Here is a 26,308-nt window from a genome sequence, read left to right as displayed (position 1 = left end):
AATTTTGCTTTGGTAATTTTTTCCTTATAATTTGGTTACAAAACCACATTGCATTTGAAACTTTTAAGTGCACGGACAGTTAGGGCTTAAATCTTTTGTTCTTTTTCTGCCATTGATGACTAGAAATCAAAAGATTTGTAATTGTTGACAACTTTTGTTGTTGTTGAAAGTCAAAATTTTATAATTGATTGTTAGCACGTTTGGCCGTCATATTTAAGTTTATTCCCTAGTCTGTAACATTTCATCCAATCCCTTCCTTGACCTTTCCTGTAGTGCTACTGTTACAGTGCACGTAACCCAATCCCTCCATTTTTCCCGGTCAGTAGCTCTTCTTAGTAGGATATCAAGAGAGAGACTGGTCCATTCTTTTACATTGTCCAGACAGCATTTTTTTCGGACGACCCTTTCTTGGTGCTCCCTCCACTGCACCTTGAAGGAGGACTTTAAACATTGAGTCCTGTCAGCGCAGCTTCCGTTTCACAGTATTGAGGAGTTCCTCCTTTTTTTGCCAGCCACAGCGTAACAGCACAAGCTCATTTGTCTTCTTTGCCTGTAGAGTTTCTTTGTATCCCAGTATCTGTTGCAGATAGGATCTATTCCAGACAGGATCCTTCCCACACAAAATCTATTCCAGACAGGATCCTTCCCACACAAAATCTATCCCAGACAGGATCCTTCCCACACAAAATCTATCCCAGACAGGATCCTTCCCACACAAAATCTATCCCAGACAGGATCCTTCCCACACAAAATCTATCCCAGACAGGATCTACCGCATCACAGTCAAAATCTACCCCGGACAGAATCCATCTAGGGATCTGTCTTGGACCGGATCTATATGAAACAGGGTCTATCCTACACAGGATCTGAGGAAGGATCTATCCCTGATGGGCTTTATCCCTAGACAGGATTTATCCCAGACAACAAATTTTCCTTTCGATTTTCCTCTCGTCCCATTTTTTTTATCCGTTTTTCTATTTACCTCAGTAATAGTCAGTATCACCTACATTGTGTATCTGTCTGACCTCTAGGCTACTCACATCATCTACTCATGCCATGGAACACAAAATACTGCGATTCATGACTATCATTGGTCACCAATCCAATGCAAAAAAATATATATGAAAATAAAAATAAAATATACTTGTAACTATTTCTTATTAACTACGTTAAATAATGTTAACATTGGTAGACCACCTTCACTATAGAGTTAAATAATATCAACTTTGTTAAACCACCTTCACTATAGAGTTAAATAATATCAACTTTGTTAAACCACCTTCACTATAGAGTTAAATAATATCAACTTTGTTAAACCACCTTCACTATAGAGTTAAATAATATCAACTTTGTTAAACCACCTTCGCTATAGAGTTAAATAATGTCAACTTTGTTAAACCACCTTCGCTATAGAGTTAAATAATATCAACTTGGTTAAACCACCTTCACTATAGAGTTAAATAATATCAACTTGATTAAACCACCTTCACTATAGAGTTAAATAATATCAACTTGGTTAAACCACCTTCACTATAGAGTTAAATAACGTCAACTTGGTTAAACCACCTTCGCTACAGAGTCTCCTAGGTGACTATTACATGTAAACCCTGACAGATGCTCCTGTCCTCTATTGTCCGCGTGTCATGTACGCGGTCAGGATAACCCGTGTCGTCAACTTTGTTAAACCACCTTCACTATAGAGTTAAATAATATCAACTTTGTTAAACCACCTTCACTATAGAGTTAAATAATATCAACTTTGTTAAACCACCTTCACTATAGAGTTAAATAATATCAACTTTGTTAAACCACCTTCGCTATAGAGTTAAATAATGTCAACTTTGTTAAACCACCTTCGCTATAGAGTTAAATAATATCAACTTGGTTAAACCACCTTCACTATAGAGTTAAATAATATCAACTTGATTAAACCACCTTCACTATAGAGTTAAATAATATCAACTTGGTTAAACCACCTTCACTATAGAGTTAAATAACGTCAACTTGGTTAAACCACCTTCGCTACAGAGTCTCCTAGGTGACTATTACATGTAAACCCTGACAGATGCTCCTGTCCTCTATTGTCCGCGTGTCATGTACGCGGTCAGGATAACCCGTGTCGTCCCGCATACTTCGCAGGGTTCGAGTGGAACGGGAATCCCCTATTAGAGGAAGCCATGCAGGTAACGGAGAGGTTACTAATAGGATTGGGGAAAATCCGATTTTCCTGAGCTAATGTCTGCCCTGAAGAGGATTAGAAGTTGGAGAAAAATGCTTGAGGAGGTGGGGGGAGAACTTTCTTGAAAAAAAAAGGAATAAGAAACAATAGTCAAAGACAGTCTAAAGAGAAATGAAGAGAGAGAGATAGAGAGAGAGACGAGCGGAGGAAGAATGAGTTAGACATGATAGTAGCACTGCGAAGAAACTGCAATATTTGTTGCAGCTGCTAAGTTTCTTGTTTCAAATGTATTTCTTTCTTTTTTCTTTTTTTATTTTTGTCGAAAAATGGAAGGTGTAAAAAATAACGGAATAAATATTGTTTGAAAGAGATTTAAGAGTACGTAGCTATTACATAGGCTTAATTAGTCCATAGTTAGTATATAATCAATACATATTCAATACATAGTCAATACATAGTCAAACATAGTCAAAAGCTCACAGTCTATTCACACGTGAAGTGAATTTCTAAATCATCCCTTTAAAGAAGAAATAAATCTTCCGGTTAATTTTAGAAACAAATTATTTGGGAACAACCATTACAAACATTTCAAAAATGGGGCTTATGTCATAAATAAGAGACGAAAAACGGGCTATTTAGTATTTCAATGTATTTTACCGACAAAGTAAGAAATCCAGCATTAAATGGGAAGGGGGGGGGGAGAGAGAGAGTAAGTGTTATCTTCTAATAGAATCTTAACAAACACTATGCTAATGAAAAAATACTAACAAAATGATACATAAATTATACCTACTTATATAAAAATGACGACATGTTCAGGCTATGTTAGGAAAGATGCGGTATGAAGAAAAAACAAGATTACAAAGACAGTTTGTGTGGAAACACAAACTCAAAATCGGCCCCCCGAAGTGGTCCACCCAGGCAGGCTTCAATATTTTCAGAAAGAACATCCAAATGAAATTATATCAAAGACAAATGAGAGATAAGAATGGAGAAAGAAGGTTGACAGATCTTGTGTAGTGCCCCAACGGTACAGCAGATCAAAGGATAGGTGCAAGTGAATGCAAAGTTACATGTGAACCTGGCCTAACTAGTTCCCCTTTCAGACCTTGTGGTCTATAGGGCAGATGATGTAAAGTTCATCTGTTTTTGTGACCTACGGTTAACGAGGTTGTCATGTAGCCAGCACAACGACCAACCGCCTTTACTTTTCCCCAACTAATATCAGGTACCCATTGGAGCTGGGTGGACTCAGAAGCGCCTAAGGATTCCTTAGTTGAAAATCCCAGTCTTCACCAGGATTCGAACCCGGGGTCCCCGGTTCGGAATCCAAGCGCTTTACCGCTCAGCTACCGCGCCTCTCCTGGCCTAACTGAAGTCTTATAATTGATATAATTGTTTTGAAAAGGCTCAATCTCTTATTCGAATTCTCACAAAAAAAACAATAAACAGTGTTGTAGTGATACAATATAAAGTGCACGAAAATGACGTTTACAAGATTACTATTCGTGTTAATTTAGGTCTAACTTATAATGCGTACTAATTAGCTTTTTCTCTTTAAAAAACTGCTTGCATAACTGATTTTAAAAATTAGATTTTTCGCTTTCAGAAAAAAAAAAGTAGCCGTTGCATCAGAACTTTGAATGGTCTAAAATATTGTGATGTCGGATTTTCAATATCTTTTCTAGTTTACGAAATCTAAACGGGACGGACGGACAGACGGACAGACATTTCGCACAAAACTAATAGCGTCTTTTCCCCTTTCGGGGGCCGCTAAAAAACGGCAATTCAAAAACTTCACATTTTTATTTCTTTCAAACTATCGAAACATTTCACAATTTTCCGTCATACAAAACGTCAACTTCAGATTCCAGTGAATATTAAACATCATAAACTGAAGTACAAACCAAAGTAAAAACTAAATACGAAAATCTACATTTCTTAAATTCAACATTTGCGCACCCCCCCCCATTCCCCAATTTCTCTTTTTATTTCTTAGTTTTGAGAATTATATTTCTTCTCTTTTTTAGAGTGTGTGTGTACATGAAAATCAATAATTTCTAATCAGGACTTCCAGTCAAGTTGATCAATACAAGCTTAGACAAAGTCTTTGGAAATGTTGGTCACTCAGTCTGACCGTCTCGCGAGCTGCTCGTGCAGTAGATTAGACTTAGCCTCGGCCTCAAGAAATTAATCTTCATCATCTCTCGCGTACTACCCCCCCCCCCCCCAATTGTCTGGTCAGCAGTCTTTGGTCAACGTCTCCTGTACATACATGTTATAGTGTCCCAGGCTATGTACAATATGTCCCCACTCCCGAGTCTAGTAGCTCAGGAGGTCAGTTTCACAATGGCCTGACCTCCCGGGGAGATATACGAGCCTACTGGACACATTATTTCTCTTCTTATAAGTAAGGTAAAAATTGATAATTATATACGGTTGATTTTCTTGAGGCTCTAGTATGTAACGAGGTCAAATTGTAAAGACTTTAAAGGTAGAATTTTTTCAAATCAAGTTGAGACTAATGGAATCAATATTGGATAGGACGACGTTTATTTATTTTACATTTTTTTAAATATCCGTAATGTTCACTTTCATAGAATAGTTAAACAATGAAGCAGTGCCGGCCTTAGGTAATTGGAGGCCCTAAGCGAAGTGAATAGGGAGACCCCAAACAAAATGGAAAGATAAATTAAAACCGAAAAATAACAATGAATCAAAAACCTAAATATAAATATCTAAATCAACAAATAAGTTCAATTTATACAGGGCTGATAGCATGACTTTCTTTCAGTTCTGTGCGAGGCCCCCACCAATCGGAGGCCCTATGCAGCTGAATAGCTTGCCTATGTCTACGGCCGGACCTGAAAGAAACAATAGTCCCTACGGTACATTGAAATCAACGTCTGCTGATTGATAAGAGAAATAGATTTGAAATGTTGACTACATTCAAAAGCTGACTTTTGGTAAAACAGTATATACGAGCTAAATGTGAAGTGACATTGTTTCAAATCAAGGCAAGTAAGGTACACGTGTTAATGAATACAACTGCTTTCATTCCTGCTCAAGATATATGGAACCAATCAACATTTATGTATCAAACAATATCTACACATTAACCATAAGTGTAGTATGACTATTGAGATTGAACTCGATTAGACTTAAACAACTAATATTATATTATACAACTAAACACCTACTATTAGACAACTAAACACCTAATATTAGACAGCTAAACACCTAATATTAGACAGCTAAACACCTAATATTAGACAGCTAAACACCTACTATTAGACAGCTAAACACCTACTATTAGACAACGAAACACCTACTATTAGACAGCTAAACACCTACTATTAGACAGCTAAACACCTACTATTAGACAGCTAAACACCTAATATTAGACAGCTAAACACCTACTATTAGACAGCTAAACACCTACTATTAGACAACGAAACACCTACTATTAGATAGCTAAACACCTACTATTAGACAGCTAAACACCTACTATTAGACAGCTAAACACCTACTATTAGACAGCTAAACACCTACTATTAGACAGCTAAACACCTACTATTAGACAGCTAAACACCTACTATTAGACAGCTAAACACCTACTATTAGACAGCTAAACACCTACTATTAGACAACTAAACACCTACTATTAGACAGCTAAACACCTACTATTAGACAGCTAAACACCAACTAAACGAAGATGAAATAACAAACAAACAATAAACCTTAAAGAGCCTTAACTTCCTTTAAATTCTTAACTGACTTTTTGAGAGTCGATGTTGTCCAACTATATATCTTAGAGACAATGAAACATTGAACTTTAAAGACGTCACATTACATTAGGTACTTTCACTGTCTGTGCCATTTTACGTCTCCAGTTGGTTTCACAGACTTAGTCTACAGGTAGAGCTCTCCTTGAGCTAATCTACCAACCCCCCCACACACACACATTTCTCTCTTTCATCTAAGGTTGTCTCACAGTGAAGCACACACACACACACACACACACAAGTTCAGTTCCAGACTTGAGGTGACAGACTGCTAATCCTACTCCAGATGCACGTACATATGTCCTGCGTGAGTTACGTAAATCAAGCCACCGATGCTCACCCGCCCGAGAAAGACTTTATTGTTGGCACAAAGTGAGCTCGCACAAAGGTGGCGGCGTGAGGGGGGTGGGGCTGTAGGAGACGCAGTGGTCGAACATTCTCCCATTAGTTAAATTTTGTTTTGTTTATTAATATCTTTTTTTATATATAATTACCGAAATTATGAAACAGTTAATAATTAATTATGTCATATGTTTGGAAATTCGTTTTGTTGCTTTACAAAATGAAAAAAAAAAAAAAGAAATTATAAGGTGTTTAAAAAAAATCTAGAGAATATTTTATTTTTTTAGATAATAATAAATTTTATTGTAAAATGAAATTTAAGCCGAATTGAGAAAAAAATTATAAACAATAATATTTAAACATATCGTCATTGTAAGGTACATAATATAAGTGTACATAATAATTGAATTTGAAAATTATTGTCATAGGAAAAATTTAGACAAAATAAAAAAGCTTAGTCAATACAATTTTAACTTGCGGAAATTTTTTTTAAATGTTACATTAAAAAAATATTCATATTTATAAATGTTGAAGAATGAGTTTAATTCTATATAAAATATGTATAGGTATATTACACACATAGATATTTAATAAAGAGACCCATGCAACTGTATATTTCTATATGTTCATGTACTTCCATTAAGTTAATTTTTGAGTTAATTTTTAGGGATTTTCACGATAAGCTAAACAATGTCAAGGACGCTATTAGATTTAACAGCAAAATATGGAACTACAGAGGGCTTAGAAAATTATATTCTACAGTGCTTAAGACTCTGAGACATTTTACATTTAGAAAGAATATTTTCCCTTTGAAAGAGGTTAATCCTTGATACACAACTGCGGGCATCTGTAATCACAAGGCGCTGTAGCACTTTTACCCTCTTTCAACTTCTGGTGTGTACGCCATCTGCAATCCCAGACCCTTCTTTCATGTGCTTCATCTGGATCTATCCAGTGCATCATTTTCACAACTGTTTGTGTACATTTTGAAGAACTTCATGTCGCGTTTGCATTTATCAATATACTTAAAAGTGGGCGACCTGCGGCTCTTATGCCTTCTATTAGATCACCGTACAGGATTTCTTGTGGAAGTCGACCTTGTGGCATTCTATGAAGGTGACCAAGCCAGCCAAGGCGTCTGCTGCTGAAAACAACACTTATGTCCTGGCAGCACGCTCCTCTCAGCACTTCCTCGTTGGTTATTTTATCTTGACACCTTGAAAACATCAATGTCTTTAATATAAATACTTATCACATTAAAAAAATATATACTTTACTTCTGGTCTAGAACTACAATAGACATTGCTGTGTGGTGTCTTTGCAGACTTTGCACAATACATCAATTTCTCTTGAACAATAATTACATGCTTGATAATTTAAGATTCATTCGTTATACATTTATAACATTTATTTAAAAAAATCATTCATTATAAATTTATAACATTTATTTAAAAAAATCATTCATTATAAATTTATAACATTTATTTTAAAAAATCATTCATTATAAATTTATAACATTTATTTAAAAAATCATTCATTATAAATTTATAACATTTATTTAAAAACTCATTCGTTATTAATTTATGGTATTTATTTTTAAAAAATCATTCGATATAAATTTATATCATTTATAAATCTACGAAAAAAACGTTTAATGGGAATTTCCACACATTTGAACACATTTATTTGCTCTTTATTTACTCGTCAATTTTAAGATCCGGTTTCATTCTCTAAGCAATAAAATACAGTAAGAGAGAGAAAAGAAGAGGAAGCTATATGAAGAAATGTGGTGATGACACCATGGAAGCTAAAGAATCGCTTAGTAAATGAGAATAGTAAGAAGGGGAGATTTTGATATCAATAGACAAAATAAACAATATCAAGGACGGTATATTGAATGTTCAATGTCAAGGAAAAAAATTTAAACGGTTAATTCAACTATTTCGCGTATCAATATTTCCATATTTGATGCACCGGATACACCCAAAAAGCTTGGTATAATTGCCTCCAAATTATTTTTTTCATTTCTGGGTATCCTTTCATTAGAAGACTGAGGTGAAAACATATTGTCAGTACAATCTAAACTAGGCAAACTAAAAGATATAGTTTTCAATGATTGCAGGATTGTTTTACCAGAAAAAAAATGGAACTTGTTTTTATTCTTTTTCGACAGTGAAGCTCCACGTCGAGACCGTATGGGCAGACAGACAGGCAGACAGACAGATATGTCCCGGGGACAGGTTCACGACAGATGTGCTACATGTCGCCATATTGCACACGACATTTAAATAATACCGCGTGACCTTTTTCCCGACCAAGTGCTGGGGAAGTCGCACTGGTTGTATGTGAGATGGGGGAGGGGGGGAAGTAAAAAAAAAGAGAATGTGATCCCCCAATAACAATAACTCGTGCAAGTGACTTCTATATTTAGTCCTACAGGAGAAGGGGAAATAACTCAGGAAGTAACAGTAACGTAGCTCAGACAAACTCATAAATATTGTCTGCCCCTTGCTACTTGGACTCACTACTCACTAGTATTTGCCTCCCCCCTCCTTCCCCCCACAACCTCTCTGCATCAGCTCCTTCACCTTTCGACAAGTCACAGGTCCATGGGCGCGAGGCTTTCTTGACGAGTACACCTGAGGACAAGGGGACTTTACTGAGCTGATCGTCTCACCTGGGGGATTATCTCCCCCCTCCGCACGATTTCCGTATAAAGAATGGTGTGGACACGTGCCTACCACGCCCAGCACCATCGGATACGCCTCATCAACGAAAGTGAAACACATTTTCTAAAAGTCATGATTTAGTTTACAACCGGAAGAAAGTTTACAACTTCAACAAAAAAAAATGTTTTATATCAGCATAACCGCATTTACCATTTAATTAATTTGAACACGTTTAGATCTACTAATGAGATGGACATTGTTTTGTGTCCTAAAATATTTGAATATTTAATAATCGGAAGAATTTTTTTTTGGACCAAATGAAAGGACCTTTATGTCTTTCTAGACAAGGACCACCAAAAGTATTTGCATACAATAGAAGTAATAATGAGCTGAATCGTTTCCTTCCCCACCAGATCTACTTTTTAATGACAAACAGGCAAAAAACAAAAAGACACTTCTTTCTTTCTACAATTTATAGAGCGATTATTTGGCTAATGGATGTTAGATTTAAAAAAACAACACTTTACCCCTCACCAATCCCTCCTCCCCGGTAAAAAATCATGGTGAAGCAAATGTACAAATCTTCTAGACTTTATAATATACTAATGATTGTACAAATTTATTTCTTTTATAGTTGGAACAATTTTAACGGTCAAACTAAAGTTTTCCCAATCTGGCCGATGAGCGAATAATTCTTTTCCCAACGATATACATCAACTGAAAATCGTTAGACCCATTAGACCCATTTTCGAGAAATGTGTCCATCCACCCACGCAGGTTTTGATATGTTTTTGTAGTATTTTTTTTTTTTTTTTTTTGTTTTTGACCGGATGAATTTGCAGGCTGAATAGAGGAATTGTAAAAAAAAAATTTGAGATGTTAACCGAAAGGAGACTAAAACAGATTCCACTAAAGAGTCTGGTCTTTTTGTATTTAATCTTTATATTGTATTTGGTCTCTTGATACCTAAATACGCGAACAAACTCACTTTGTAGTCGTCAGGGTGGTTGATATTTTTGTACAATACCCATATTCATGTCACTCTGTCATGGAGGGTGGACGCTGATCTTGAATAATGCTCTAAGGATTTTCCTTGAAAGTTAACAGTTGATGCATATCGCTCCGAAAAGAATTACTAGCTTGTTGTCCTCAAGGGGAAAACTCTAGTTTCACCATTATAATTTTTTCGAAGATTTATAAATGTATCTAAGTCTACAGCCAACATCGCGGTGTCAGCCTTATTACCGTAATTATGCGATAAAAATATATTTAAAGTTGCTTCAATTTCATTGAAGCTCAAAAGCGTTGCTTATATTTGTACTTAAATCTAATCAAGATAACATCTAGAATAATCTAGATTCACAAGCATATTATAACCTTATCTGAAGAGTACTATATCAGAGCTTTAGGTCTAGTATTAGACCTAGATGTTAATAAAATAAACATACCAATCAATAATGACATGAGCATGTCTTCACCGCTGGTCGAGTCAGAAAATACAGACGCTTTACTCCAAGGCAATCAGTGTCACCTGTTCGATACCCGAATTAAATCAAATATTGTCTAATATTTTTTGTTTAATTATTTAATTATATTTGAAGCTCACTGATGGAGACATTGTCTTTTTAAAATGTTTTACTTGTAATCCCTGAGACTTTCTAGAAAAAGTCGAAACAATTTTGTATTCATCTTCGCAAGCAAACAATGCAAATAAAAAAAAAGGTTTTCTAGCGTCATTGACCTTCCTCTACATTCATCTACTCCACATGAGTCCAAAGTAAACAATCAAAGAAAACAAACAAAACAAAACAATAGAAATAGAGAAATTTACATTTTTAAGTCTTTAATAGTCGCCTGGGAGATTTATTTTTAACACCCAATCCTCTATCGCAGTTCATCCGTTAAAACCAACAAAGTTGTCCAACTGTATCACTTACACAGTTGTCCCTCGGGCGGAATCAAACAAGCATCAACCAAACTACGTGTAACTTTTAGTCTCTAGGAACCCGTTTAGCTACATCCTTAGAAACGGGCGCTGCATCCCGCCAAATAATCTGTCCCCACTCGAGCCACGTGCGCACGGTCAGAAGCGTGCGTTAACTTGTAGCGACTTCCGCAACCTTTGGCCGGATGAAGAAGACAAGGCAAAGAGAAAAAATGTCTCCCCAGGCTCAAACCGAGGCCTCAGCGGGAGAAAACACGACACAAACAATCTCCTCCATTCATCGCCACCCGGGGCCCGGGGTTTCTCGGAGGCGCACGCGCGCTATTATGACGTCACGTCCGTAATGACGTAGCGACAGGAAGTGACTCGTGTCTGGTCGGCGAGTCGCCATTGAGGTCTGGGTGCGGCGCGCGCGTGCCTTCCATCTGCGATGTTGGGACTGACGTGTACTGACATTTCTGTGCCAATATCTGATTGTATCTGATGTCATGACCTGTCAGTCGATGTCAGAACGTCAAAGCGAATGCTCCGATGAAACGTTTCAAACATGACATAGAAAGAACGTGAAAAGGATCTACGTCTAACCATCGCTGTGATTTCCTTGTTTCACACAGACAAGAGGTTTCTACTTTCTAGAAACAGAATGGACCTCTTCATTTTAAAATGCTCCCTTTTGATCTTATCGTGTAAATATATGAATACTAATTTTGTCCCTTGTGAATACTTGAAATATGACTTAAAAAACAAACATTTGACTTGACCACTGTATAAATATGACTATAACTACTATAACACAAACTCTGAATGTCTGAATTATAGTTTCGACTAATCTCTACGTGGAGTTCGCTAACATTTAAAAGTAAACTCAGTAAATATTTGTGAATAGGATACAAAGCTTAATTAAGTTACAAACATGTGACAATGACATTTGTGTCAGATATTTAAAACAAACGGGCGGAACATATTTTCCACCATTTTCCGACTTTTTCCCCCCTAATAACAAACTACGAATGTTTCTGAAATATATCATCTCAGTTCGTGTTAACAATTTTTATTTTTTTTTTAGCGGCCCTCGAAAGGGGAAAAGACGCTATTAGTTTTGTGTGTCATCTGTCCGTCCGTCCGTCCCGTTAAGTTCTCAAAAACTAGAAGAGAAAATGAAAATCGGACATCATGGTATTTTAGATCATTTAAAGTTCTGATGCGATGTCTACTTTTTTCTTTTCTGAAAGCGAAAAATTAAATTTTTTAAATCGATTATGCAAGCAGTTTTTTCATAAAAATACACCATTTTTACAACTACTCACTCTAAATAGTAACAAACAGTGGAGGCTTTTTAGTAAGAGGCGTACGGAATGACAAATTTAACAATACATTTATTCAAATGGTTTTAGATTTTTTATCAAAAAATATTTTTTTTTACAATTTGTATTGCTAAGTTATGTAAGTTCTGTCATACTGAATACTACATTTACAAAAAAAATGTTAACTTTTTTTTAAAGAGAAAAAAATCTATTTACTATGCAAATAAGTTGGACATAATTTAAAACAACAATTAATAAGTAGTTTTTCATATTATCGCGTGAACTGCAACGTGGCCACAACTACAAAGAACACAAAACAAAAAGATTTTTTTCACGGAAATGTACATATATCTAGGTTTTGAATAAGAGATTGACCCTTTACAAAACAATTAGATCAATTAGATACTCATTATAAAAAATCAGTTAGGCTAGGTTCACATGCAACTTCACATTCACTTTCACCTATCCCCTGGTCTGCTGGACCTTTGGGGCACCACACAGGATCTGTCAACCTTCTTTATCCATTCTTCTCTGTCATTTGCCTTTGATAGAATTTCATTATGATATTCTTTCTGAAAATATTGAAACCTGCCTATTTACCTGCCTGGGTGGACCACTTCTGATAGAATTTAATACCGATATTCTTCTAAAAATATTGAAACCTGCCTTTTTACCTGCCTGGGTGGACCACTTCTGATAGAATTTAATACCGATATTCTTCTAAAAATATTGAAACCTGCCTTTTTTCCTGCCTGGGTGGACCACTTCGGGGGCCGATTTTGAGTTTGTGTTTCCACTTTCCACACAAACTGTCTTTGTAACCTTGTTTTTATTTTTTTTTATTTTTATGTTATTTTACAGTTCTCCATATCTCTAAATTATATGTTTGTGAGTGTGTGTGTGTGTGTGTGTGTGTGTGTGTGAGAGAGAGAGAGAGAGAGAGAGAGAGAGAGAGAAATGTGTTTATCATTATAATCATACAAATATCGAGTGCTATAATGAAAGACCAAGATCCATGCATTAAAAACAACAAGTTCATGAAAGATTTCGTATTTCACATGAGTAGATGGCCCGCTCACACACATACACATACATAGAAAGACACATCGATCAGACGTTATTTGACACGTGACCAAACGACACCGCCACCTTGTGAAACTGCTAATTACACACCCTATTGTCTTTTATACAAAATTAGTCAAATAATACTTTACTTTCTGCTAATTTTTTAAAAAATTGTTTACTGAATTCTATGACTTTATTTATATTTCAAAATTTTAAAAGCGTATATATGTTTTCTATAATAATAAAAATAATGTCTCAGTGGTAATGCGCTTGGCTTCCGAACCACGGGGATCCCGAGTTCGACTCCTGGTGAAGACTTGGATTTCTAATTTCAGGATTTTTACAGCGCCTTTGAGTCCACCCAGCTCTAATGAGTTTCGGAAACGTAAAGACGGTTGGTCATTGTGCTGGCCACATGACACCCTCGTTAACCGTGGTCCAAACAAACAGATCAACTTTACTTTATCTACCCTATAGATCGCAAGGTCTAAATTAGGTTCTTTATTTTTTTTAAATATTGGTAATGCAAAAAACATAATAATATTGACAATAATAATAATCATCTCCAGTAGCTTTGCCTTTAGAAAAGAAAACAACTAACCAAATGTTTACAATGTAACTCATGCGCTTTACGTGCAACACACATACACAAAATAGACCGGGACACACGCATGCTCTTTAGAAGCAGTAAACAGTTAAGTAAGTAGTAAGTTTAGCAGGACACAGAGGAGACAAGTGAATGAGTCTTATTTGCAATGTTATTTTCCTACACTGCTTCATAGCCTCCACTAGTAATATTGCCTTTAAATATACAGCCCTAACCTTCAATGTAAATAGAAAAGATTGTAAATAGAATTCGCTTCCGTGAGACTTTTGAAGAGTATCTTAGCTCAGTTGTCATCACTTCATGAATAATGTCTTGATGAGACACTATGGTCTGAGATATGTGAACTAATTGTAGATTGGCTGTATCTGTGGCCACATTTAAAGGTTTCAAAAAATAGCTATTAGCTAGAAATTATCTCAAAAAATTATTTTTAATGTTTTAAAATTGCAATTCTACAGTGGCTTAGAAATCGCTGTGCCAGAGCATTAGATTGACACGTGGATATATGATAAGAATAACTCGCTGATAGGACAAAACAAACTATGATCAAATTGAGGTAGAAATGTTTGTTTAATGTTTTCGGATCCTTAAGCTAATTTACTAATTTAGCCCAAACCTCCCGCAGGACGACGGGGGGTGGCAGCGGGCAGGGTATGAACCCTGGACCATTGCGACTACCGAACGACAGTCCATCGCACATAACACATGACTTCCAATGACGGTAGTCAAAGATTTGTACAACGCTTTTGTTTAAATTTTTTAGTATTAGATCTAATGCTAAATGTCTGTTGTATATGTTTAAATGTTATGGCCCTTTTCTTGAAGTTTTTGGCCCGCAACTAAAAATGTTTGTCCATCACTGGTCTAGATGTATTACAAATTTAATGACATGATTGATTTAAACTAATTCCTATATTTACACTTTGTATCAGCTTTGTTATTTAAAAACACATATTCGTTTAACGTCACCGTGTCTGTACCTGGAGTTATATTCTAGAATTGTATATATACCGAGTACATGTATACAGCGCGTAACCAGGATTTATTTTTTTTTTGAATGGATCGGGGGTAAAAATGCAGACAAATTGACTTTTAAAGGTGTTTATTGTGGGCTATTAAAGGTGAATTATAAATAATCTCCCCAACAGAGGATGATCAGTTTTACAAAGAAGGATTAGTCTTTTTAAATATTTTTTTTTATGTTAAATGCTTGTAAGTGGACAAGTAAGACAGTTGTTTCTCTTTGATTGTCTTTAGGAAAGCAAAAAATGAAACGATTTAAAATTCTTTTGATATTTTTTATAAGTTCATGAACATGTATTATAATATCTTTTTCTTACAAAAATCTTAATATTAAAAGAAAAATAATAAACCATAGTTTTAAATATTCAAAAAATAATATTGCATCTGTTCAATAACAATTACTATATTCTATAACTCTGGGTGCACTCTTCTGTTAGTCAGATTTGAACTACACTAAAACAGCAATATCATTTGTCATGCATTTTATTATCAGAAGCAAGTTAACTCCAAGCAAATCAAATATTACTAAGCATGACAATAATTAAAAAGATGAATCATGTCGGATGCAGATTTACACCGGAACGTACACTCTAGGAAGTAGAGTAATCGATCAGTGTCTTGAAGCAACGAATATATTCCTAACTCACAGGATCATTGCTTGGACGATACTTTCCCAGGCGTGTAGTGGGAGTGTTGGAGACTCCTTCACGTCTCACTCACACTGTTATTCCAAACTACCTTGTGAGGGCTGGTCCACCTTTTGATCCTCCTGATTGCCCCTTTGGTAAAAAGTAAAGGGCATTAGGTACCTATTTTATGATTTCAAATTTTAATATAGATCAGATTGTTTGTACTATCCATGACCATGGTCTAAGAGTCAGTGTATCAGTCTCTTCTACATATGGCTGGGTTTGAGATTTAGGGGGTGAGACCTGTTTCGTAATGCCGGTGTCATGTCATCGCTCGATCTATTTCAAACCCCCCACCCCCACCCCCGTTTCCTGACATTCAGACAGCGCGTGGCTCGTGACAGGTTGTCGCAGACGACAGAAGGTGAGGCGGTTGCGCATCGCTGGAGGGTGACGGATGAGTTGTTGTATGTGTGTGTGTATGTGTGTGCTGTTGATGTCCCCCGAGGGCCATCTGAGATGTAAGATTTGGCAAGCACTAAAACATGTGCGTGAAAGGGGCTGGGATGTCCTTGAGGTGGGTGTGACACTGCGAAGCGCATTTGTAGTATATATATATATAAGTAAAAAGAAGAGAGAGAGCCACTGAGAGAAATGCACTATGACTCTGATCCACTTAGAATATGCACCAAGAAATGCACCATGACTCTGATCCACTTAGAATATGCACCAAGAAATGCACCATGACTCTGATCCACTTAGAATATGCACCAAGAAATGCACCATGACTCTGATCCACTTAGAATATGCACCAAGAAATGCACCATGACTCTGATCCACTTAGAATATGCACCAAGAAATGAACCATGACTCTGAGACACCGAGAGAAATGCATGCAAATGTTTTACACTTTAAAAAAAAAATTGATTTTCCTTCAGCTGACACTTCCTATCACTGTTTGCTCTTCCTTTATTATTTTTTCTTGCATTGTTGGTGAGAAAAGGGGCAGAACCTAACATAGACTTTTTTTTTTCTAATTACAATCGGTTGTCAGGTTCCGGGGACTCGCCACTGTATTCACGACTTGGGAATATTTGGTCATTTCCGAGTACAATCATCCTGTATCTTATTTCACTTAGTGTGCCCTATGCTCATGACAATTCATATAAAGATACATGCTGTAAAGCTCATTAAAGTTTCTGTGTATTGATCTAGTTGTTTCATTGTTTTATTCGATAATTACAGCGACACATCAGGACACCTAGACGTATTAAAGCCATACGGGTCTCTGACATCGAAGTACCTAATGAGATAAATTCCCACTAGCTCATTCTTTATAAATTGGCTTTATAATTTGTTTACAAGCAGATTCTTTTGTATGATCTCAGGGGTGTAGTGCTCCACTTGAAATCTTGCAATGCGCCACTTTTTGCCCATACGCCCTAGGCTTGGACTTAAAGATTTATATCTAAAGTAAACTGGTAGTAATATACCATTCATGATTTCATCCTAAGTTTTAAAACCTATATGTCTACAATTACCATTTGATGCTGTGGACCTTCAACTAATCCTTGATATTGGCCTCTTTTCTTTATATGTAGATTTATAAGAATTGAACCTTTAGAAGATAAAGTCATCAGAAGAAAGTGCCACCAGGAAAATGATTTCGAAGTCAACAAATCAATCAAGAAAACATCTTGTCTACTTTGTCCTGTTATGTCCTGGAAATAGTATCTTCTGCAATGTTCTACTAGTTGTGCCCCCCACCCCAGAAAACATCTTGTCTACTTTGTCCTGTGATGTCCTGGAAATAGTATCTTCTGCAATGTTCTACTATTTGTGCCCCCCACTCCCTCCCCTGCCTCATCAGTGCCCCGTTCTTCAGACCACATGTGTGCTTCTCGCTTGATCGCGCCGCCTCACAGCCTCTAATTGACAGAACTGTAGCGGGCAACAGACACCCCTACCCCAATCCAATTTGCAATCCTGTGCTAGAAGCGTTAAATATTGGTGGCTGCGGCGCCCATTTCTATTCTCTCTTCTTCTCCGTTTAATCCCCGCTAATCCAATTGTGAGATAAAAACTTGACGGTCTAACTTGGTTATCCCCAGCCGACTCACGCCTTCCGGTCGCCATATTGAGTCGCCTTGACCCCAGCGCGCGACCCTCTGTTCGTGTGGGGATGGTTTTTCGGCTCTGGAGAAAAGAGAACTGTTTGCAGCTTCTAAAGAGCTTGTGTGTGTGTGTGTGTGTCCCGGTGTATTTCGCGTATGTGTGTTGCACGTAAAGAGCGTGAGTTACATTTCATAATGAATATTTCGTTTCGTTTTTTTTTCTTCTAATGACAATTCTAATAATATTATAATAATACACGGTCTGTCTACAATAGGCTATGTCGGAGAGACGGACAAGTAGAATTAATTGATGCAGATCCCTTAGCAAATTAGAAATATGAAAACCTACGCTAGGTGACAGGGACTATGGATGATGTATCCATATAAGTTACCATTAAGGAAGGGGTTATGACAAAAAGTGGCCCTGAAAATTCACGTATCCAATCAGAGGGCGGTGCTGTTAAAATTCTGCTCAGAGTTGGAAAATTCTTCAAGGTGATATTGTCAGAAAATGAACTCATGATTATCATAAATAGTACTATAACACTACAGGCTAGCTCTGATATTTCTTACTTTATTTGTAAGTCGTACTACTTGATTTCGAACTCAAAGGCTCAAACCTCAAGCCAATACAAAAACAACTGTGCCAGCAAAGTACTTATAAAAAAATAGAAGGTCTATTGTTAGTTTCAAACTTTTAAGCAACGACCTAATTCTCTAAACAAGCTATAAAGGGAACTAATTCAACTTATACGCCAACATCTGTCAAGTACAATTTCTTTCTTATGTTCGATACCAAACAAAATAATCAATTACCAATCGTTAATTAACTCATTGGTTATTTTTTTTTTTTTTTATTCTTGTGTTGTCAGGTCAAAGAACTAATTGTGCACATGTTCAGCTGGCTCCAAGATTGGGTGTCGGTGAAATCACGTGCACAAACGTTTGACCAGACAGACAGAGCTGATATAAGCTTTATAATAAAAGTAATAATAATAAATGACATATATGGTTTCAACCCAATATATTAGGTCGATGAATTACAAATATTTAGATTTAGTTTTTTACCATTGTTCAGGTCGATCTATACAAATATCTGAATGTCTTTACAAAACAATTTACTCTCAAGAGAAACTCTTTCTTAAAAGACAGTTAACCATTATATTGAGCTGTATGGGACAAATGTTCACTACATCCTGCACTATATCCATACTATATCTTGCAATATATCTCATACTATATCCTGCACTATATCCTGCACTATATCCTGCACTATATCCTTCACTATATCCTTCACTATATCCTGCACTATATCCTTCACTATATCCTGCACTATAACCTGCACTATAACCTGCACTATATCCTGCACTATATCCTGCACTATATCCTGCACTATATCCTGCACTATATCCTTCACTATAACCTGCACTATATCCTGCACTATATCCTTCACTATATCCTTCACTATATCCTGCACTATATCCTTCACTATATCCTTCACTATAACCTGCACTATATCCTTCACTATATCCTGCACTATATCCTTCACTATATCCTTCACTATAACCTTCACTATACCCTGCAACATATCCTGCACTATATCCTGCACTATATCCTTCACTATATCCTTCACTATATCCTTCACTATAACCTGCACTATAACCTGCACTATATCCTGCACTATATCCTTCACTATATCCTTCACTATATCCTGCACTATATCCTTCACTATATCCTTCACTATAACCTGCACTATATCCTGCACTATATCCTTCACTATATCCTTCACTATAACCTGCACTATAACCTGCACTATATCCTGCACTATATCCTTCACTATATCCTTCACTATATCCTGCACTATATCCTGCACTATAACCTTCACTATATCCTGCACTATATCCTGCACTATAACCTGCACTATAACCTGCACTATATCCTGCACTATAACCTGCACTATATCCTGTACTCTAACCTGCAACATATCCTGCACTATAAACTGCACTATATCCTGCACTATAACCTGCACTATATCCTGCACTATATCCTTCACTATAACCTGCACTATATCCTGCACTATAACCTGCACTATAACCTGCACTATAACCTGAACTATATCCTTCACTATATCCTGCACTATATCCTGCACTATAACCTGCAACATATCCTGCACTATAACCTGCACTATATCCTGTACTATAACCTGCACTATATCCTGCACTATATCCTTGACTATATCCTTTACTATATCCTGCACTATATCCTGCACTATATCCTGCACTATAACCTGCATTATAACCTGGACTATATCCTGCACTATATCCTGCACTATATCCTTCACTATATCCTGCACTATATCCTTCACTATATCCAGCACTATATCCTGCACTATATCCTTCACTATATCCTGCACTATATCCTGCACTATATCCTTCACTATATCCTGCACTATATCCTGCACTCTATGATGCCATCACTACAGTGACGTGCGCAATGTACGTGTGGTCAGGGATGACATGCCGATAAATTTCTCCTGTCATGAGTGTCACTGCAGATCTCTTCGAATGATTGGCACAGTGTCAAGTTGACGTGAACTTCCCCATGCGATCTGGTCCTTGTCACATCCTTGGACATTCGGTCTCTACATATTGCAGTACACTTTTATCTTTGAAATAAATTTTGAACATCACAATGTCTGTAGCAATGTCCGTTTGTATAAAGAATATTTATCTAAATAAATATAAGAACTCAAGAGATTGATAATTGGCAATACATGTAATACAATTTTTATTTGGAAGATATTGTCAATTTTGGTAAAATTTCGGAAACGCAAAAGCTTGTATACTACTAACTAGAATGACTCATTACTTGATGATGTGGGTGTGCCTGAATCGAGGTAATCTCCCTTTACCGTTTCAACAAATTCTTTTGTTCTTATCTTATCTTATCATTGGGAAAGATAATTACGCCCTTGTCTTGTTTTATGACTCAATCAGTGACTTTATTTCTCTAGCTTATTCAGGTAATCGGTTCCATGTTCTAATGACATTATGGAGAAAGGAACACTTGTATGAATTTGTCCTAGCATGTGCAATAAGAAATGTTCCCATATCTTTCTGAGTATTTATTTAGTTAATGTTTTTGTATTTGTAAGTTATGGTTCAATGTTTAGAGTATTACTGTAGCTTTAAATTTTAGTTTTCTGTCCTAGAGTTTCTCTAAGTCTAGTGATTTTACTGATTGTTTTTCTAATGAAATGTGAATATTCATTAGTTATACATCTGAAGTCTCTATTTTGCTTCTGTTCCAGTTTCTTTATGTTTTCTTGTTGTGAGGAGTCCTTAACAGAGTACGAATATTCTATTAGTGGTCTTACCAAGTTTAATATAGCATTTTAGTTTTATGTTCTTTTTATTAAACTAGTCCATGCATTTAGTGAATCAATGGAATAAAATATACATACATGTTAACAAATATTGATAGGTATTTTGTTGACAAATTTCATTAGAATGTTAATTTCAACAACATTTAACATAAAAATTCTGGGTTTAATCGTAAGGATGTTTTAGTTTGAGGTTTTCTTTTAGGAGATCTGCGTTTATTAGTCATGCTGTCTCTCACTCTCTCTCTCTCTCTCTCTCACTCTCTCTCTCTCTCTCCCTCTCTCTACTACTAATCTTATTGTGCCTTATCACATTAACCGGAAATGACGAAATAGCAGAATTGAATTAAAACAACTTCTAGGGCCCACTTCCCAGTTCAACTAGTCATCAAGTCATTACTACTGTCCACTCGTAATGTCTGGTTGGCGTAGAGCCTTGCCGGTACAGACAACATTCGAGGCGAGTACTGCTCCTGGTTTATTGAGTTTAGCCAATGACTTTGAACCGATGTCACGATGACCTCTGCCACTTGACTTTCGACCCCAATTTGAAGTGCGCAATTAGTGGCGCCAGCGGCCTGGACTCGAGTGTTCCAGTTAATACCTCTGTCTGTCACCTGCACGTCTCACGTCCCAGTGACTCTCACTCACACACACACACACACAGAGTCACACCAAGTCACACACAAGCACAAACGCAGAAGCAGAAATTTCAGTTCTGCTCATTTCGTGAAAAACTTATCACGTGACCTGCTCATTGGCATTGACAAAAAAACTAAAAGAGACAACAGAAGAGAGTTGGTAAATATATCCAAGTGTACTTAACACTAGTTCCATCTAGTCTGACCTCAGATGTAAAGTGAGGTAACAAAGTAATTCACAATAAAAAAAAATACTGCGTGATTCTATGACTATAAAATGTTAAAATTTAAATATTTAAATGTGATATTTTCAATGAAGTTTAGTGGGATAACAAAATATTCAACATAAGTTTTTATTTTAATTTTTTTTTTTAAATAGCACCGTAACCTTAGCACTTCGACTTCTTTATTCATTGGTTAAGCTATAAACAACAAGAGAAGTCAAACATGTTTTGAACGTCATTCTTGATGACGTTATTTCGCGTATTTAATTTCTGTGTTCATTAAGCCTCCTCAACAACAGACATTTTTTTTTACAGTTAATATATAGTGACTCTCCAATAGAACAGCAATACAAGCCTTTCTTAAGTTTTACAGTAAATTCTCTTCAAACTCAATCCGCAGTATAATTATAGAAATCTAAATGTTTAAAAAAAAAATAGGAAAGACACTGTCAATGACATTAAACGACTAAATCTGGTAGAACAGTATTGAAGGAGCAGGACTCATTGAGAGAAAACTGACCACGATACTTGCCTTGTTCTTTCTATTAAGCGTTCCCAAATAATTTGCTGGAAGCTCTATTTCCTTTTCCTTCTCAGTTGGAACTTCTAAATGGTTCACGTCTTGAAGTTTCTCTTGTAATATTTATTATATGTAGCATTTTTACACGAATGATATCATCTCGCTATGTCTGTCTGTCTGTCTGTCTGGGTCTGTCTTCTCCCACTTCCCATTCTCGTATCAAGTTAAAATGTTGCTCACATTTATTTAGAGTTGAAGACAATACATCAATACATCAATACATCAATACATCAATACATACAAATGTAACCAATGAGTTCATCCATTTTTTCCCAAACTGTGCTCCTCAGAATCCCACTGTTTCGCGAGGTCCGAACTACTGCAATAATTGACAAGTTGGCCAGCAAGGGGAACTAACCTCTCTATAAAATAAGAAATGTGTTCCGCTAAATACTTAGAATATGCGACGTGCCCCGTTTAGGAAAAAGTTTGGGAAACACTGAGTTAACCAATTAGTGTTAATTTTATTTTTTATATAGAAAAAGGTGAGATAAACCTTCCAGTATTGAGAGATGGCAGTGAATGTGCAGTGCTTTCCCTTACATAAGATTTGTTATTAGAATTTAAAAAAAATAGATTTTGTTTGTTTTTATTTTTATTTTTGTCCCACTAGTTTTCATTTTGTTATCTTGACAATACCCAGTGGAGAGTGATATCTCCAACATATTGATATTGAATCTGTCAAGTGTTGCTGTTTTACTTTTTAAGTATTTATTATCATCATTTCTTTCACGAATGTCACCTTTCATTTCTTTTTTTTTTTTCAAATGAAAAAAACAACAACAACGGATTTTTTTTTAAATGTATGTCTGTGATAAAGTTGAAAATAAAATTGTAAAATTGATAATACATTTTTTTCTGTCTAATTCCCCCACAGCGGCCATCCCCAAGTGTGCAGGTTGTGGTGATCACATCTACGACAGGTTTATCTTAAAAGTCTTGGACAGATCCTGGCATTCCAAGTGTCTCAAGTGTACAGACTGCATGGCTCAGTTGAGTGACAAGTGTTTCTCTAAGGGAGACAAAGTCTACTGCAAGGACGATTTCTTCAAGTGAGTTCTCTAGAGTCACACTGTAGAGATTTTGTTTTCAGAGATAACTGATGTGCTCCAAGCAATACTTGTGCTTGATCTAAGGTTGTGATCTGAACAATACAATTATTGGCTGCAAAGCGAGTTTAAAACAATGTACAATCATCACAACATTTTATTTAGACAAACTTTTATGTTGTTGTTTTCTTCAAAGTGCTAACAAGTTATTAATTAATTTCCTTACTTAAATTAGTCTCTGAGATGGTAGTAAATATTTATTATTTACAAAGATAACTAAAGCATGTTTCTATTATCATTCTATTCAATGATGCAATAAACTTCTTTCCAGAGGAGACCTTATGAAAAATGAATAAATAGTGAATGAATAACATTGTGATGAAAAAGATTTTCATAACTAGTGTCTTAGTACAAAATACAATGAAATGAAGAATTGCACTGAAACTAAATATAGAAACACATCTAATTCTATAAGACAGGGGATACAACTTAGTGGTTTTGAAAACACAATCTCAGTAATTCAGTCGCATTTGATCAAAATTGACATTCCTTCAAATTGCTCTCTCTCTCTCTCTCTCTCTATGTGTGTGTGTGTTTGTGTGTTACAAATAGTGAGGGGGTGGGAAGAGTTAAAAAAAATCCCAAATGGAGAGTAAACAAAAGACACTACTGATGTGTAAGATATAGTGTTAAGTGAGATATAGTTTAGTGTTATATGTGTTGGTGTGTTACACGAAGAACATTGTAACGATATATCTTTGCATTTTGTGTTATCTTTTCAATAGTGTTCCAGAGAATACACTTTGTTAAATTAGTTGACTTTGGATGACTCTATTTAGATCTAGACAATTTCTAGCAGCACAAGTGCTGCAAACAATGGCGGAGTAGAGTCGTGGCTATGCATAAAACAAACCAAAACTATTGATTCTGGAGACAGAGACAAAATGATCAAAGCTGATATCAGAATGCAGGCCCTCAAACTAAATCCCGTTTCCTTTTAAAAAAGAGAATTCAAAGTTCCAGAGATGTATCCCCCAGAGCGGACTCGGTGGCCCCTCGGGCCCCTGTTGGAGAGGGCAGTTACAGGGTCCAGATGGGCACGTGTGTTTATTTAGCATGCCGGTACCGAAGATAGCCGAGATATTCCGAGATATTCCGAGAAGTTCTATATTTGGCTTGCGTGAGGATGGGCAGTGGACGGGAGCTCACGTCTGCAAGTAGGACGTGACAGGTTTAATGGGCAGGGCTCAGGACTACTCAGGAGTAGTGTGATGTGATATGGGAGGGGGGTATCAGGGAGGTCACTGAGGCGAAAGTATTAGTACCTCTCTAGTTCACTTTTGTATCACACTTCGTCAAAACAAGGGGAGGATATTCATTACAAAATTTGAATTAGGAGGATAATGCAAAATTGGATAAAAGAATTCTTTGATTTAAAGATGACCAACGCCATATAGCTTTCCATAGTCCAGTAGACAATGCTCCACTAACAAGTCATGGTTCACTAACTGGTCTTAGTTTTTAACATGTTTTATCATCAATATATAAGTTAATCATTGTAAACAAGAGTTATATATCTTTAAATCTCGTTCTATATTTCTATATATATTCATATTCATATTGTTTATAAAAAAACAACAACTCGAACACTAAAAACAGCAAGCAACAAATATCCGTCTACGCGTGGGCACTATTGAGCTATATAACAGTTATGAATCATGATGGGGGATTGTCGTAATTTGAATCTTCTGTATATCCAGAAGGACATGTTTTGATAAGCGATGTATTTTTTTTTGTTAATGACAATATCAACATTTTTAAGCTCTCGCTCTTTCTCTTTTCATTTCCTGAAGTATTTTTAGTTCCAGTTTAGCGCCACCACCATTTTTTTTTTTTTTTTGGGGTTGGCAGGGGGGCTTCATGCCTCTTTTTACAAAGCTTATATCCATTCACTCTGTCTGTCTGGTAAAAGTTTGTACACGTGATTTCTCCCACACCATATCTTGGATCAAGCTGAAATTTTGCATCATCATTCCTTTTACCTGAAAACACACGCATCAATAAAAACAAAATAACAAATTAATTAATTAACTATTGGTAATTAATTATTTTGTTTGGTATATCGAACAAAAGAAAGAAATTGTACTTGACTGGGGTAGTGGTATAAGTTGAATTACTCCCCTTTATAGTTCGCCGCTTTAAAGTAAGTTTGAAACAAACTCTAGATAACTATACAATCTTCTACTTTCATACACACTTTACTAGTAAAATGATTAGAGTGTTGGTTTGAGGAGGCTTGAGTCATGAGCTTGAATTCAGGTCATGACCTTTTTCTCATAAATGCTTTAAAAACTATTCCGGTAAAAACTTGACCCAGATATACCTATCTTCCCCACCCCATAACGAATTGAGAAAGCTAAAAGCATGAAATAGCGCTACACAAAAACTAATCGCACTGATTTATCGTTGTTTGTCTAGATCTATTATAGACTTACTTACATGATTGATCCAAACTTATTGATACAACTAAGCTTCGTGTAAAGTTTGCTTTGTGCCTTATAATTTCTGTTTTTCTTTTTTCGTTTGTATACACAAAAATTGCTGTTATATTTGAACTGAGCTCTATTTGCATTATTGAAGTTCCCCAGCTTAAAGTTACTGTTAAAATCTAAAAGTTGTGCTCTACAAAATGTTCAGGTCTATTTTTGTCTATCCTTCTAGCACATGTTCCCATCTCGCACTCAGTGGGTCTCTACTCTCTGGGCAGTAA

General features: G+C 36.1%; 1 protein-coding gene across 2 annotated transcripts in view; it reads left to right on the top strand.

Annotated features, from left to right (window-relative positions):
* LOC106066660 (LIM/homeobox protein Lhx3-like) overlaps window positions 1-26,308 on the top strand; it is a 65,915-nt gene that overhangs the window by 13,494 nt on the left and 26,113 nt on the right. For both annotated transcript variants that reach the window (XM_056042485.1, XM_056042486.1), the window contains exon 3: window positions 23,367-23,541. In XM_056042485.1, coding sequence (XP_055898460.1) covers window positions 23,367-23,541 — 175 coding nt within the window. The remainder of the gene's footprint in view (window positions 1-23,366; window positions 23,542-26,308) is intronic.

The sequence above is a fragment of the Biomphalaria glabrata genome, chromosome 9, assembly GCF_947242115.1.
Source record: "Biomphalaria glabrata chromosome 9, xgBioGlab47.1, whole genome shotgun sequence".
Lineage (NCBI taxonomy): Eukaryota > Metazoa > Mollusca > Gastropoda > Planorbidae > Biomphalaria > Biomphalaria glabrata.
The sequence above is the reverse complement of the archived record's forward strand: the minus strand, read 5'-3'. Positions and strand labels throughout refer to the sequence as shown.